The following is a 15,376-nucleotide window of genomic DNA, read 5'->3' on the forward strand; positions in this document are numbered from 1 at the left end:
ATTTAGAGGATTTATCCAGTGGTATCAGTGGGGTATTAAATTCCCCTACTATGACTGTATTGCTATTGATCTCTCCCTTGATATCTTCCAGAAGCTGTTTTATGTATTTGGGTGCTCCTGTATTGGGTGCGTATATGTTTACCAGAGTTGTATCTTCTTGTTGAATTGCTCCCTTTAGTATTATGTAATGGCCTTCCTTATCTCTTGTTATGGCCTTTACTTTGAGGTCTATTTTTTCAGATATAAGTATCACAACCCCAGATTTTTTCTCATTTCCATTTGTCTGAAAAATTTTTTTCCATCCCTTCACTCTCAGTCTGTGTGAATCCTTTGTTCTGAGGTGGGTCTCTTGCAGACAGCAGATATATGGGTCATGTTTTCTTATCCATTCAGCTACCCTGTGTCTTTTGATTGGAGTATTTAATCCATTTACATTTAATGTTATTATTGAAAAGTACTTGCTTATGGTCATTTTTATTCTTAATGTTTGTGTTTCTTCTTGTCTTTCTGTTTCTTCTTTTTACAGAAGTTCCTTTAGCATTTCTTGCATTGCTGGTTTGGTGGTAATAAACTCTCTTAGTCTTTTTTTGTCTGTGAAGCTCCTGATTCCACCTTCAATTTTGAATGATAGCCTTGCTGGGTATAGTATTCATGGATTCATTCCCTTGCTTTGCATCACTTTGTATATTTCATTCCATTCCCTTCTTGTCTGGTGTGTTTCTGTTGAGAAGTCAGCTGATATTCTAATAGGAGATCCCTTGTAGGTAACTTTCTGTCTCTCTCTGGCAGCCTTTAAGATTCTTACTTTGTCATTGGTGTTTGCCAATTTAATTATGATGTGTCTTGGTGTTGGTCTTTTGGGGTTCATCTTGTTTGGCACTCTATGTGCTTCTTGGACTCGTGTAGTTTTTTTCTTGCCAGTATCAGGGAAGTTTTCTGTCATTATTTCTTCAAACAGGTTTTCTATTCCTTGCTTCTCCTCCTCTACTTCTGGTATCCCTATTAAGCGAATGTTGTTTCATTTTGCATTGTCCCAAAGCTCCCTTAAGCTCTCCTCTTGTTTTTTAAGTTATTTTTTCCAGTTGCTATTGTGTTTGTGTGTTTTTTCCTACCTTGTCTTCTAATTCGCTGATGCGTTCCTCAGCCTCTTCTAGTCTGCTGTTTAAGCCTTCCATTGCGTTCTTTATAGCGGCTATGTCGTTCTTCATTTCCTCCTGATTCCTTTTCACGTTGGTGACATTCTCATTCAGCTCCTTATAATTCTCATTGAGTGCATTTGTCATCCTTATAACCATTACTCTGAATTCTTTCTCTGATAAGTTAGTAGCCTCAATTTCATTTAACGCCCTTTCTGGTGATTTCTCTTTTTCTTTCCTTTCTGGGTTGCTTTTTTGTCTTCCCATGTTTTGCTGTAATGTTTTAATTGTAGTTCTGATTGCTTTGCTTCCCAGTTTCTTTAGGGTGTGGTGCTACTGGTGTGACCTCTCAGGTCTCCTGGGCTTGGTAGTCTAGTGTAGCTCCCTACTTGGGCTATTTGGGTTCTCTGATGTAGGCCTGTGAGCTGGGAAGGCACAACTGAGGTGTTTGGAAGTCAGCAGCTGTGGAGGGGGTGTTCCAATTTTTGCTGTCTTATGCCCTTGATTGAAATCACACGTGACCCGCAGGGACTCACAGTGGCACCCAGGAACCATCTATTGGGGTGGCGGGGCTCAGAAAGCCTGTGTTCTGGCAAAGTGTGACTGTGGTGTCCAGAGTTCTGTCGCTGTGGGGTGGGTAGACTCAGCTTTTGCTTGCTGCCTCCGTGGTTGCATACAGGCAATTCCAGCGGCAGTTCACAGGGGCACCTGTGGTGTGTTTGCCAGCAGGGTGTACTAACACACTCTGAAGGGCCCTGGCACTGAAGCCACTGGATTGCAGTGTCTGTGGGCAGGTATCCCAGAAGAGGGAATTCTGCTTTTCTACAGCCCAGCAGTGCACCCCTGTTTGTTTAAGTGCACTACCAGCAGGGCTCACAGTGGGGCCCCAGGGCTGCCTGTGGAGCAGTGGTCTCGGGAAACCTGCACGCTGGAAAAGCATGCACCTGTAGAGTCCAGAGTTCTGCAGCTGTGGGGTGGGGAAACTCAGATTTTGCTGGTGCACTTGTGGTGGATAGGCTCGCGTTCCGCATAGCGGCACACAGCACCCATAGTGAGTTTGCTAGCGCAGGCACACTGAAGCACTCTGAAGGGCCCTGGCACGCTTTGGGCAGGTATCCAGGATGGGTGAATTCCGAATTTCTACTGCCCGGGGGAGTGCGTCCCTATTAGTCAAAGATCGGACCCAGCAGAGGATCACCGAGGCTTCCCCAAAGTGCCCTGTGGGTAGGTGGGCAGAGGGGGAGTGAGCAACTGTGGCCATGCTGTTCGCAGGTGCAGTTCCCAGGCGCTGAGCTCTGACGCACTCTGTGGGGCCCTGGCGCTGAGGGGCTCTGGCGCTTAAGTCGCTCAGCTGGGTGTGTGGGGGCAGTTATTCAGGCAGAGGGAATTCAGAATTTCTACTGGGGGGCAGTGAGCCTGTATCCGTACAAAATCACACCCAGCTCAGTCTCCCAGTGACTCCTAAGGGGAGTCTACGGAGTGGTGTGCCTCGGAGACCTGCGAGCTGGAGACGCGTCAGCGCAGGCAATGTCTGAGGTCTGCCGCTGGGGAGGGGGAGACTGCACTTACTGCTGCCGGCAGCACGTTGCTCTTTTGGCACAGAGTCCCAGAGTCTGGGGGTGTGGCTGCAGGATTTTTGCTGGAGTGGCTGCCAGGTCACGGGCAGTGTCCAAGGCCTTTCTGGGTGGTGGTGCTGATGAGTTCCTAGAAGAGGCCGCTCTCCCCTTCAAGATGGCGTGGGCTCCGTGCCCTGGTCCCGCAGTCCAGAGAGTGCTGCGGCGGTGGTAGTCTCTCTGTGTCCCAGAGAGCCTGGTCTGTCAGCCTCTGCTGCTCCTGCTGGATTTAACTGTCCCTCACTCACTCACACACCATACACATCCACACACTCTCCATTCATCCCCTCACTCACTCACTTCCTATCCTTCACCTCCATCCTGCCAGCCGCCATCTTCTCAGGCACTCTTAATTATAACTTTTATATTATTTTTCAATGCTTAATTTTTTGATTTTTGAGAGAGAGAGAGAGAGAGAAGCATCATTTGTTGTTCCACTTATTTATGTATTCATTGGTTAATTCTTGTATGTGCCCCAGCCAGGGATCAAACCCACAACCTGGGTGTATTGGGATGATGCTCTAACCAACTGAGCTATCCAAACAGGGCCCAGGTGTTCCTCTTAAAGGGCCCATGTATGAACTTGGACTCACTCCATCTGAGCTCCAGCACTGGGCAGCAGTTCAAAAGGCATCAGGGACATACAGGAAGGAACTGAATTTTCTGACTTCAGGATGAGAGCAGGAAAACAGTTTTCTTCCAGAGAGAATTGCTGGTAGAGACCATTGTTCCTTTTTTGAGCAGCCTCCCCGTTTGCCCCCCCTTCCCCCCCCCCACACACACAGAGCAGGCACCATATCTGAGTCTCCATTAACCTGGTTAACACTGTTTGCCTGGCTGTGGTGATTCACTGAGACCTGGCCCCACCCAGCTTGTGGGCCCATCCAAGCTACTTCCTTTGGCCTTTCCATACAAATGCTCTTTATTGGCTCATTCTTTGGATTTTCCAAAAATCTCTTAAGCAGTAGCTAGCCTCTGCATACCTCGTATCTCTTGCTAAATGGCCCCAGGCCTGGCAGTAGAGAGAGCCAGCCTCGGTTTACAGCTTGGCCTCTCCTGGGCACTTCCAAGTCCAACATAAGTAGCAGCCATTTGCAGATTGCTCTGTAGCTTATACCTGGTGGCCCGGAGCCAGGCACAGGCAGTGGTTAGCCTGGACCTCCCAGGAGGCTCCAGAGCCAGTAGCGTATCAAGTGAACAGCTTTATATCATACCAGGTTACGACTCAACCATCTCCATAAGCGACACACTCAATGCACAGACATGGCCAGGCACCAAAGTCCCACTGAAGCTAGTCCTGGGATCATTTCTTGCACAGTAGCTTCTCTGCTACAGTCTAAGCCAGTCCTTAAGTCAATCTGCCTATGGATCAATTTATACCAGTGAGGTACCAACAGCAATCAGGACTCATCTATAATGAGTGCACACAGCCAACACAGGATGTGTGTGTGGGTGGGAGGGGTGTGCAAGTGGAGCACCCAGATCAGGTGACATGGGAGGCTATGCATTGGGGCCTACAGAATATCTACTACATAAGGCGTTCTACCAAGACTGGGAGACATAGCAGCTATACCTAATACATAGAAACAAACACATGGAAGCAGCCAAAAATGAGGAGACAAAGAAACAGGTTCCAAATGAAAGAACGGGAGAAATCTCCAGAAAAAAACTAAATGAAATGGCAGCAAGCAAAATACCAGATACAGAGTTCAAAACAATGCTTCTAATGATGCTCAATGATCTCAGTGAGCACTTCAACAGCATAAAAAAGGACATAGAAACCATAAAAAAGAACCAGTCCAAAATGAAGAATACAGTAACTGAAATGAAAAATATATTAGTCCTAGCCAGCTAAACTCAGTGGATAGAGTGTTGGCCTTCAGACTGAAGGGTCCAGGATTCAATTCCAGTCAAGGGCACATACCTCAGTTGCAGATCCTCCCCAGCCCAGGCCTGGGTCAGGGCAATTGCAGGAGGAAACCAATCGATGTTTTTCTCTCACATCGATATTTCTCTCTGTCTTTCTCTCTCTCTTCCACTCTCTCTAAAAATCAATGGAAAAATATCTTCAGGTGAGGATTAAAAAAAAAACATTACAGAAAATCAACAGTTGTGTAGATGAAGCATAGAATTAAATCAGCAATTTGGAAGATAAGGGAGCAGAAAACATCCAATAAGAAGAGCAAAAAGAAAAAAGATCTCCCCAAAATGAGGATAGTGTAAGGAGCCTCTGGGACAATTTCAAGCATACCAACATTCGCATCATGGGGATATTGAAAGGAGGAGAGAGAGCAAGAAATTGAAAACCTATTTCAAAATATAATATCAAAAAACTCTCCTAACCTGGTAAAAGAGATACATACAAGTCTAGGAATGCAGATAGTCTCAAAGAAGTCAAACCCAAAGAGACCCCACCAAGACACATCATAATTAAAATGCCAAAGGTTAAAGATAAAGAGAGAATCTTAAATCTAGCAAGAGAAAAGCCATTAGTTACCTACCAGGGCACTCCCATAAGACTGTCAGCTGATTTCTCATCAGGAACTTCACAGGTAAAAAGGGATTGGCAAGAAGTATTCAAAGTGATGAAAAGTAAGGACCTATAACCAAGATTAATCTACCCAGTAAAACTATCATTCAGACTCAAAGGACAGATAACAAGCTTCCCAGGCAAGAAAAAGATAATGTGAATTTATCACTATCAAATCAGTATTACAAGAAATGTTAAAGTTTTTTCTTTTTCTTTTAAAGATTAAGAACAAAAAGAACAAGAAGGGGGAAAAATGGCAGTGTAGGAAAATGCAGTACTCACATCCTCCCACAACCACATAAAAATTACAAAAAACCAAATAAAAACTATCATTCAGAACCACCTGAAATCTGGCAACTAGAGAATTAAAGAAGCAGCCACATTGAGACTAGTAGGAGGGCCAGGTGTGTGGGATAAACTGGTCTGACACCCATGTGTGACTTTTTTTTTTAAATCAGGAGAAATATCTTGATTATGGAGGCTCCTGTGAGGAGCAAAGGGTCCCACCCCTGCCAGACCCCCAGCCCAGGGTTCCAGTGCTGGGAAGACAAGTTCTCATAAATTCAGCCTATAAAAACCAGAAGGGATTGTGGCACAGAAGGTTGCTGAAGTCCCAGGCAATTACTCTTAAAGGGCTGGTGCATAGACTTACTTGGACTCACTCCCTCTGAGCTCCAGAGCTGGGGCAGCAGCTTGAAAGAATCCAAGGACATACGGGGAGGGACTAAATTTTCTGGCATCAGAGCAAAAATGGGGGACAGCTTTCTCCCAGAAAAAGTGCTGACAGAGGCCATTGTTCCTTTGCTGAGACCTCCCCACCAGAGAGTTGACAAGCAGTCGCCATACCTGAGACTCCATCAACCTGGCCCACACTTTTCACCCTTCCTGGTGACTCCAAGAAACCACATCCCACTCAATCTGAAGCCCTGCCTAAGCTGTTTGCAGTGTCTTTTCCATATGAATGGCCTGTCCTGGGTTAGGCTTCAGACTCTCCTAAAATCTCTTAGAAAAGGAGAAGCTGGCCTTGGGGTGTCCAGACTTCTTGTTAACTGGTCCCAGGCCCAGCACTAGCGGCAGCTTGTGATGATTCACAGCTTGACCTCTCCTGGGCACCTCCAAACCCAACAAAAGTAGCAGCCATCTGCAGATCATTCTGTAGCTTGTGTGGGGTGGCTTCAGGCAGAGCATAGGCAATAGCTGACTTTGCACCTCCAGGGAGGCCCCAGAGCCAGTACATCTGGCAGTCAGCTTCAGACAATACCAGATTACAACCCTACCACATCCACAGGTGACAAACTCAAAGGGAATACTTAGTGATCATTACAGCCCCATTGACGCAAGTCCTGCTGCACAGGGGTGTCTCTAGCACAGCAGCTCTTCTTCTGTAATTGCAGCTGGTCTGCACAGCTGATTGGCCTGTCTCTCCAAGTGATGCCAACATCAATCAAGGCTCAATTACCATAGGATAGAGCACACAGCCCACACAGGGGCATACCTAGAGTTCCCAGCTCAGGTAATGGGAGAGGCTGTGCCACTGGGCCCTACAGGACATCTACTACATAAGGTCACTCTACTAATTCCAGGAGACATAGTAGCTCTATTTAGTAAATAGAAGCAAACACAGGGAAGCAGCCAATATTCAGACAAAGAAACATGTCGCAAATGAAAAACAAACAAACAAAAACAAACAAGCCAACAAACAAAAAAGAAACAAAAGAAATCTCCAGAAAAAGAACTCAAGGAAATGGCAACAAGCAAAATACCAGATACTGAGTTCAAAACAGTGGGTATAAATATGCTCAAGGAACTTAATGAGAATTTTAAGGAACCTAGTGAGAACATCAACAATATAAAAGAGGACTAGTTAGAAATGATGGATACAATAACTGAAATGAAGACTAATTTACAAGGATCAACAGTAGAAGAGAAAACACTGACAAATCAGTGATTTGGACTATAAGGAAGCAAAACAAAACAAAACAAAACAAAATGCCCAATCAGAAGAGCAAAAAGGAAAAAGAATCCAAAAGTATGAAGACAGTGTAAGGAGCCTCTGGTACAACTTTAAGCATATCAACATTCACATAATAGGGGTGCTGCAAGGAAAAGAGAGGGAGCAAGAAATTGAAAACCTATTTGAAAAAATAATGACAGGAAACTCCCCTTACTTGGTAAAACAAATACACAAACAAGTTCAGGAAGTGCAGAGAGTCCCAACAAGATGAACCCAAAGAGGCCCACAGCAATACACAGCATAAATAAAATACCAAAGGTTAAAGACAAAGAGGGAATCTTAAAGGCAGCAAGAGAAAAGCAGTTACCTGCAAGGAAGCTCCCATAAGACTGTCAACTGATTTCTCAACAGAAACTTTGCAGTCCAGAAGGAACTGACCAGAAATATTTAAAGTGATGGAAAGCAAAGACCTAAAACCAAGATTACTCTACTCAGGAAAGCCATCAATTAGAATTGTAAGTCAGAAAAAGAGCTTCACAGACAAAAAAAATCACACAAAACAAAACAAAAAAAACTAAAGGAGTTCATCACCACCAATCCAGTATTTTGTGAAATGTTAAAGAGTCTTCTTTAAGAAGAAGAAGAAGAAAAAAAAAAAGAATTAAAACGTGAACAATAAAATGGCAAAAATACATATCTATCAACAATTGAATCTAAAAATCAAAATAAATGAATAAGAAGTCTAATTAACACAAGCTAATGAATACAATAAAACAGAGACATGGAAATGTGGAACAGATTGATGAATCTTGAAGTGGTGGGATGTGGGAAGAGATTAATCAAAGATCTTATATGCATACTAGAGGCCTGGTGCACAAATTCGTGCACAGGTGGGGTCCCTTGGCCTGGGCCCCACCCCGGCAGGCCCAGGGGAGGGACTACGAGAGGTTGGCCAGCTGGCTTGCTCTGATCTGGGCTGATCGGGGTCAGCCATCTCAGGGAGGTTGGCTGCCATGGGAGGTTGGCTGTGGGAGCATACTGACCACTAGGAGGCAGCTTCTGTGTTGAGCATCTGCCCCCTGGTGATGAGTGCACATCATAGTGACCAGTCGACCGGTTGTTCGGTTGCTTAGGTTTTTATATATATAGACTAGAGGCTTGGTGCATGAAAATTCATGCACTTGGTGGGGTCCCTCAGCTTGGCCTGTGTCCTCTCACAGTCCGGGAGCCCTTGGGGGATGTCTGACAGCAGTCAGACAACCTTAGCGCTACTGTGGGTGTGAGAGCGGCTCCCACCACTGCTGTGCTTGCCAGTCATCAGCCTGCCTTGTAACTGAGCAGCACTCCCCCTAAGGGAGCGCACTAATCACCAGTGGGCAGCTCTGGCACCACCCCCCCATCACCCTGCTGATGCCCCAGTGGCCTCCTTCTGTGGAAGGCGACCAGTGGGTTGATTGGGGCCTGGAGACAGCTGGTGATCAGCCAGCCCCACCCCAATCCCTGTACCCTCCCTCTGCCTGCTGGCACCTGCCTTGGCTGGCCTGGCACCACCCACTCGCTGGCCCCGTTCCCCACCAATCGGTCATTCCACCAACTGGTTGATTTGCAAGCAGTCAATTAGGCTTTTATTATATGGGACGAGAGGCCCAATGCATGAAATTCATGCACTCAGGGGCATCCCTCAGCCCGGAGTGTGCCTTTTCACAGTCTGGGGACCCTGCGATTGATTGCCCCAATGAGGTAGGCCCTGCCCACATAACTGGGGCTCCTTGAGAGATCATCCCAAAGAGGTAGGTCCTGCCCACCTAGCTGGGGCTCCTTGATGGATCAGCCCCACAGAGGGAGGCCCCGCCCACCTGCTGCAGCCCGCTGGTCAGTAGCCTGGGCTTCCTTCTTTGGGGTGATCATGGAGCCCCCCAGTTGATTGCCCTGCCTGCTGGTGGCCTGGGCCTCCCTCTGCAGGGCGATCATGGGGCGATGACCGGGCCCCTGACCAATCACATTGCACCAGCTTTGGCTGGTCTGGCACCAGTGGATGTCATAGCGTGGTCATCTGGAAGGTTGTTTGGTCGATTGGCACATTATTCTTTTATTATTATAGATATGCATTACCTATGGACAGACAATAGAGTGGTGAAGGCCTGAGACAGGGTGTGATCTGGGTGGAGGGAGGCAATGGGGGGGAGGGGGAATGGGAGTGTCTTTAATACTCTCAATAATAAGGTGTTAAAAAGAAGAAGAAATCAAATATGTGAATAATAAAATGGCAATAAATACATATCTTTCAACAATTACTTTAAATGTAAATGATTAAATGCTGCAATCAAAGACATTCAGTGACTGAGTAAAAAATAAAACAAGACCCTTACATATGCTGTCTACAAGAAGACTTATTTCAGATTAAAAGACCACACAGACTGAAAGTGAAATAATGAAAGAAGATATTTCCTGAATATAGAATCAAATAAACAAAAAAGTTGAGGTAGCAAAAAAAAAAAAAAAAAAAAAAAAAAAAAGGTTGGGTAGAAATTTTTACACCAGACAGATTGACTTTAAAACAAAGGCTATAACAAAAGATGAATAAGGCCCCGCCAACATGGCTCAGTGGTTGAACATTGACCTATGAACCAGTAGGTCATGGTTCGATTCCTGGTCAGGGCATATTCCCAAGTTGCAGGCTTGATCCCCAATGTGGGGCATGCAGGAGGCAGTCAATCAATGATTCTCTGTCACCATTTCCTTCTCTCTCTCTCTCTCTCTCTCTCTCTCTCTCTCTCTCTCTCTCCCTCTCTCCCTTCCTTTCTGAAATAAAAAGCAAATTTTTTAGAAAAGGTGAAGAAGGACCCAGCAACTCCACTTTTGGGGTATTTATCTGAATAAACCTAAAACACTAAAAAGAAAAGATATATGCATGTATATGTTTATTGCAGAATTATTTATAACTAGAGGCCTAGTGCATGAATTCATGCACGGGTGGGGTCCCTCGGGGTGGCCTGTGGGGACTGAGCTGAATCCTGCAGTCCAGCGTCGTTGCCTGCCACTCCTGCCTGCTGCTCCCGCTCTTCCTGGCCCCGCTGCGACTGCCGTGGGCTTGCACCACTGCAGCTGCACTCGCCATCTGTGAGCCCAGTGTCTAGCGCCTGTCTCGAGGGTGGTGGCGGGGGCCGGGACGTGACTGGCCCTCTATCCAGGTGGTGGGATGCCCTTGCTGGCCTAGGATCCAGACTCGGTCTGCTGGCGTTTCGGTCGATTCTCAGGAGCCACCTGGCAGCCGCTTTTACAACATGTCTTCCTTGTGAAGCGCCTATGGAGGGCAAGCTGCGGAAGTACCTGAAGCCAGTGGTGCTGTTGGGATCATGCTGGTGGCGCTGGTCCATCAATGCCTGGGCTGTTCTCCGGAGACTGAACCTGTGGGGCTACTGAGGGAGTGAGTGGTTGCCACTGGGCTGGTGGGCTTCTGGGATGGGTTGGTCAGCTGAGCGGCGCTTCTACTGTGGGAGCACACTGACCACCAGGCGGCAGCTCCTGCATTGAGCGTCTGCCCCCTGGTGGTCAGTGCGAGTCATAGTGACTGGTCATTTGGTCATTCAGTCACTTAGGCTTTTATATATACTAGTGACCCTGTGCACAAAATTCATGCATGGGGGAGGGAATGTTCCTCAGCCCAGCCTGCACCCTTTCCAATCTGGGACCCCTCAGGGGTTGTCTGTTCCTGTGGGATCAAGCCTAAACCAGCAGTCGGATATACCTCTTGCAATCCAGGACTGCTGGCTCCTAACCGCTTCCCTGCCTGCCTGCCTGCCTGCCTGATTGCCCCTAACCACTCTGCTGCCAGCCTGATCAACCCCAAATGCCCCGCCTTCCAACCTGATCACCCCTAACTGCCCCCCCGCTGGACTGATTGCCCCCAACTGCTCCCCCACCAGCCTGCTCCTCCCTAAGTGCCCCCCCTCTGCACTGGCCTGATCACTCCTAATCGCCTCTAACTCAGCCCTGCCACCATCACTTTGTACGGAAGGATGTCCGGAAGGTCTCCTGGAAGGTCTCCTGGTCTAATTAGCATATTACCCTTTTATTAGTATAGATAGCTAAGATATGGAAGCAACCTAAGTTTATATCAATAAATGAAGGGATAAAGAAGTTTCCAGTGCATATATACAACTGAACATTACTCAGCATAAGAAAGAATGACATCTTGCTATCTGAAACAATATAGATGGACCTAAAGGTATTATGCTTAGTGAAATAAGTCAGACAGAGAAAGATAAAGTCAGATGATTTCACTTATATATGGAATCTAAAAAACAAAATAAATAAACAAGCAGAACAAAAACAGTCTCATAGATACAGAGAACATTTTGACAAATGGTTGCCTGATGAGAGAGGGTTTGTGGGAATGGGTGAAAAAGGTGAAGGGATTAAGAAGTACAAATTGAAAGTTACAGAATAATAATGGGGATATAAAGTACAGCATAGGGAATACAGTAAAAAATATTTTAATAACTACATATGGTGTCAGATGGGTACAAGGTTTATTGTGTTGATTACTTTTGTAAGTTATATAAATGTCTAATCATGGGATTGTACACCTTGAACTAATATATTGTGTCAACTGTAATTTAAAAATTAAAAAACTCAAATTACTTCAATGTTATCTTGCCAATGGCTCTAAGTTCTTTGATCTCTTGCAGCCTCATAAGTTTAGAAAATAGTCTTAAAATGAAAAAAAGTTGAAAAATTTTAAAAGATAGTGAATTTAGATTGTAAGTCTCTAGAAGCAAGAGATCATATTTTATATGTTTTTTGTCCTTTCCCAGAAACTTTAGTTGTCCCCAGAAAACTTTATATCACAGTATTTATAGCATGTTAATTTACTTATTTGAAATTTATTAAAAATATTTCTATATTTGGCATCATTTACCTTTATAATTAAAATCTTCAAATGAAATCATTAAGGTATCAGGTTAAAAATTAGTCTATGCTAGGATTGGGCTTTATTTACAAGTGACTTTTAGTGTAAAAATGAATTCTATGGTACTAGGGACAAATTCCTTAATCTCCTTTTTCCCTTTGGAAATGACTGACTACTTGGATCTTGAGCTTTGATACTTCCCAACAGTCTTCCATGCCCACATAAGGTCAGACTGAGTTACTTCTACACTAGAATGAGTCATCACTCTTCTGAAATCTTCACTTTACTCTATTATAGCTTACCTATATTACATTGTAACAATTTATTTACACATCTGTGTCTCCCACCAGATTGGGCTATTTGGGTTTAGGCCCTCGTCTTATGCCCTTAGTATCCAGAAGAATAACTGTCAGGTACTATCTCCAAGCCTGTAAAGGCAGGGGTTCAATATATGTTAAATAAGAACAGAAAGACACATACAGATATAAACAAAACATAACATCTAAACATCATATGTACTTACAACATAATTAAAGGATGTATCAGCAACCACTGCAAACTGACGGTACAATGTGTGCCTAGTAAACATCTCATTCTTAAGGACATGAAAACTGAAAAAAAAAAAGAAAACAACAGTAAAATTAGAATGTATAGATATCATAGGATAAAGCAAATCAGTATGATGTTCATGTTTAGTTAGGAACTAAAATTTTCAGTGTTAGAGCAAAGAAATAGGAGTAAAAATTTCAAAATATGAGTATGAACATATTTCTTCTTTTATTTTTAAAATTACGTATTTTCCAGCTTTGAGAGACACTGAAGCAATGGCAACACCATTTCAATGAGCCACCCAAGGGCCCAGGCTATGGTTTTAAAACATTTCTCCCTAAACGAATCAGGGCATCTTTCAGAAATGGCTCTTTCTAGAACTAAAGCAATAAATATTCAAGATGAGTCTGGAGCATTTTATTGTTAAGGGAATCATAAAAAATTATCTAAAACACACACCACAAAGTTGTTAATTTTAAAGGGCTACAATTAACTTAAGATTGGAGAAATTAAGCATAAAAATAATGATTATAATGTATTGAAGCAAACTTATATACTAAAACTTTAAGAAATTCTCAGTCTATCTATATTGCAAATAATGCTAAAATTAGGAGATTCACTATCAAGAAATCATGATCTGTATAGGAAGCCAAGTGTATGGTGGACAGCCTTTGGCAAGCTAGTAGGAAGAAAAAATTACAGTATTCAGTCACACAAGGCGCTCTTAGAAGAGATTTTGGTATGTGACTCATGGATCAAAACCACTATGAGGGACCACTACAGAGCTACAAAGCTGACTAAAGCCAAAAAGACACACAACAAATGTTGAAAAGGACAAAGAAATTGGAACGCTCATTTATTGAGGAATTGTAAAATGGTATAGCCACTTTGGAAAACATTTTGGTAGTTCCTCAAAATGGTAAAAAGAATTATCATGTGACCCAGTAATTCCTTCCTATGTGTATACACAAGAGAATTTAAAACATATGCTTACACTAAAACTTGTACACAAATGTTAATAGCATTATTTATAGTAGCCAAAAAGTGGAAATAATTCAAATGTCTAATAAAGAATGCATAAAAATGTGGTATAATCATATGATAAAATATTATTTGGCAGTCAAAAGAAGCAGAGTACTGATGTATTCTACAACATAGATGAACTTGAAAACATGCCAAGTGAAAGAAGCTAGTCACTAAAGGCCATATATTTTATGATTCCACTTATATGAAATGTCCAAAATAGGCAAATCCTTAGCAATAGAAAACAAATTAGTGGTTGTTAGTTGTTGACAGGAAGGGGAATGGGAGGCAACTGCTAATGGGTATGGGGTTTCTTTTCGGGTTGATGAAAATGTTCTGATTTAGAGTGTGGTAATGGTTGCCCAACTCTGAATACACCAAATCCACATTTTAAAAAGGTGATTTTATGGAATGTAAACTATGTATCAATAAAGTTATTATACAGTAAGTTACTGTGTATGCTAAAAATGGAATCCTATGAATAAAGAAGAAAGTAGAGTAACAAACAAGAACTTTACACTTGATCTTAGCCAAAAGGCCGAGAAGCGATGCCAAACAAACAAGAACTTTAATATCATCATAATAAACATATAAAAGAAAATAGAGGAGAGAATCAAGATGGCGGCATAGGTAAATGCCTGTACTCACTGCCTCCCACAACCACATCAAAATTACAACTAAAATACAGAGCAACTACCATCCAGAACCACCGGAAAGCTGGCTGAATGGAAGTCCTACAACTAGAGAGGTAAAGAAGAAAGCACACTGAGACTGGAAGGAGGTGCGGAGGCCCAGAAAGGGCTGGTCCGGCACCCAGGTGTGTCGCTTTTCTAATCCAGAGGGAGATCACCTCTGTGGAGCCCACCCCCACCCCCTGGAGGAGCAAGGGGTCCCAGCCCCACACCAGACCTCCAGCTCAGGGCTGGGGAAAGAAGTCCCCATGGCAGTAAGAACTGCAGACTGTAAAAACCAGTGCAGATTGGGGCTGAGTGTCACACAGGCTGCTGGAGACCAAGCTGCTCCTCTTAAAAGGCCAACACCATGAACTGAATTTACAAGCTCCTGCATCCTCTGAGCTTCAGTGCCAGGTGAGGCTCTGGGGGACCCAGACACACACAGGGAGAAACTGGACTGTTTGGCATCAGAGCAGGAACGCAGGGGTGGCTTTCTTCCAGATGAAGGTGCTCACAGCAGTCATTGTTCCCATGCTGGGATCTGCCCGGTGCAGGGCTGACTGGCAGCCATTTCTGTTTGCTCTGCCCTGGTGATTCCCTGAAACCCCACTCCACCCAATTTACAACCCCACCCACACTGTGTGCAATGGCTTTTGCATATAAATGACCTAGCCTTTCTCAGGCTAAAAAGCTGTCAAACAAGCTGCAGCAGGGTCAGTGAGCACCAAACCTATCAATAAAAGGCCCAAGAACCAGCACCAGCACCACCCTACCTTGCTTCACAGCTTGGCCTCATCTGGACACTTCCAAACCCAATACAAAGAGGAGGATTATGCAGATCTCTCTGTAGCTCCTGCTGGCTGGCCCCAGGAAGTGGCAGACTTTGCATCTCCTTGGAGACCCAAGAGCCAGTATACCCAGTGGTCAGTGTGAAATCATACCAGATTACAACTCTTCACATCTGTAAGTGACACACTCAAGGGGC

At 44.3% G+C, this 15,376-nt stretch overlaps 1 protein-coding gene across 1 annotated transcript in view; it reads right to left on the bottom strand.

Moving 5' to 3' along the window:
- Positions 1–15,376, bottom strand: part of LOC308530513 (uncharacterized protein C10orf67, mitochondrial) — a 152,272-nt gene that overhangs the window by 38,340 nt on the left and 98,556 nt on the right. The window contains exon 15 of the mRNA XM_081107221.1: positions 12,669–12,756. Coding sequence (XP_080963347.1) covers positions 12,669–12,756 — 88 coding nt within the window. The remainder of the gene's footprint in view (positions 1–12,668; positions 12,757–15,376) is intronic.

Source organism: Myotis nattereri, assembly GCF_964212035.1.
Source record: "Myotis nattereri genome assembly, chromosome: 1".
NCBI classification, from domain to species: Eukaryota; Metazoa; Chordata; class Mammalia; order Chiroptera; family Vespertilionidae; genus Myotis; species Myotis nattereri.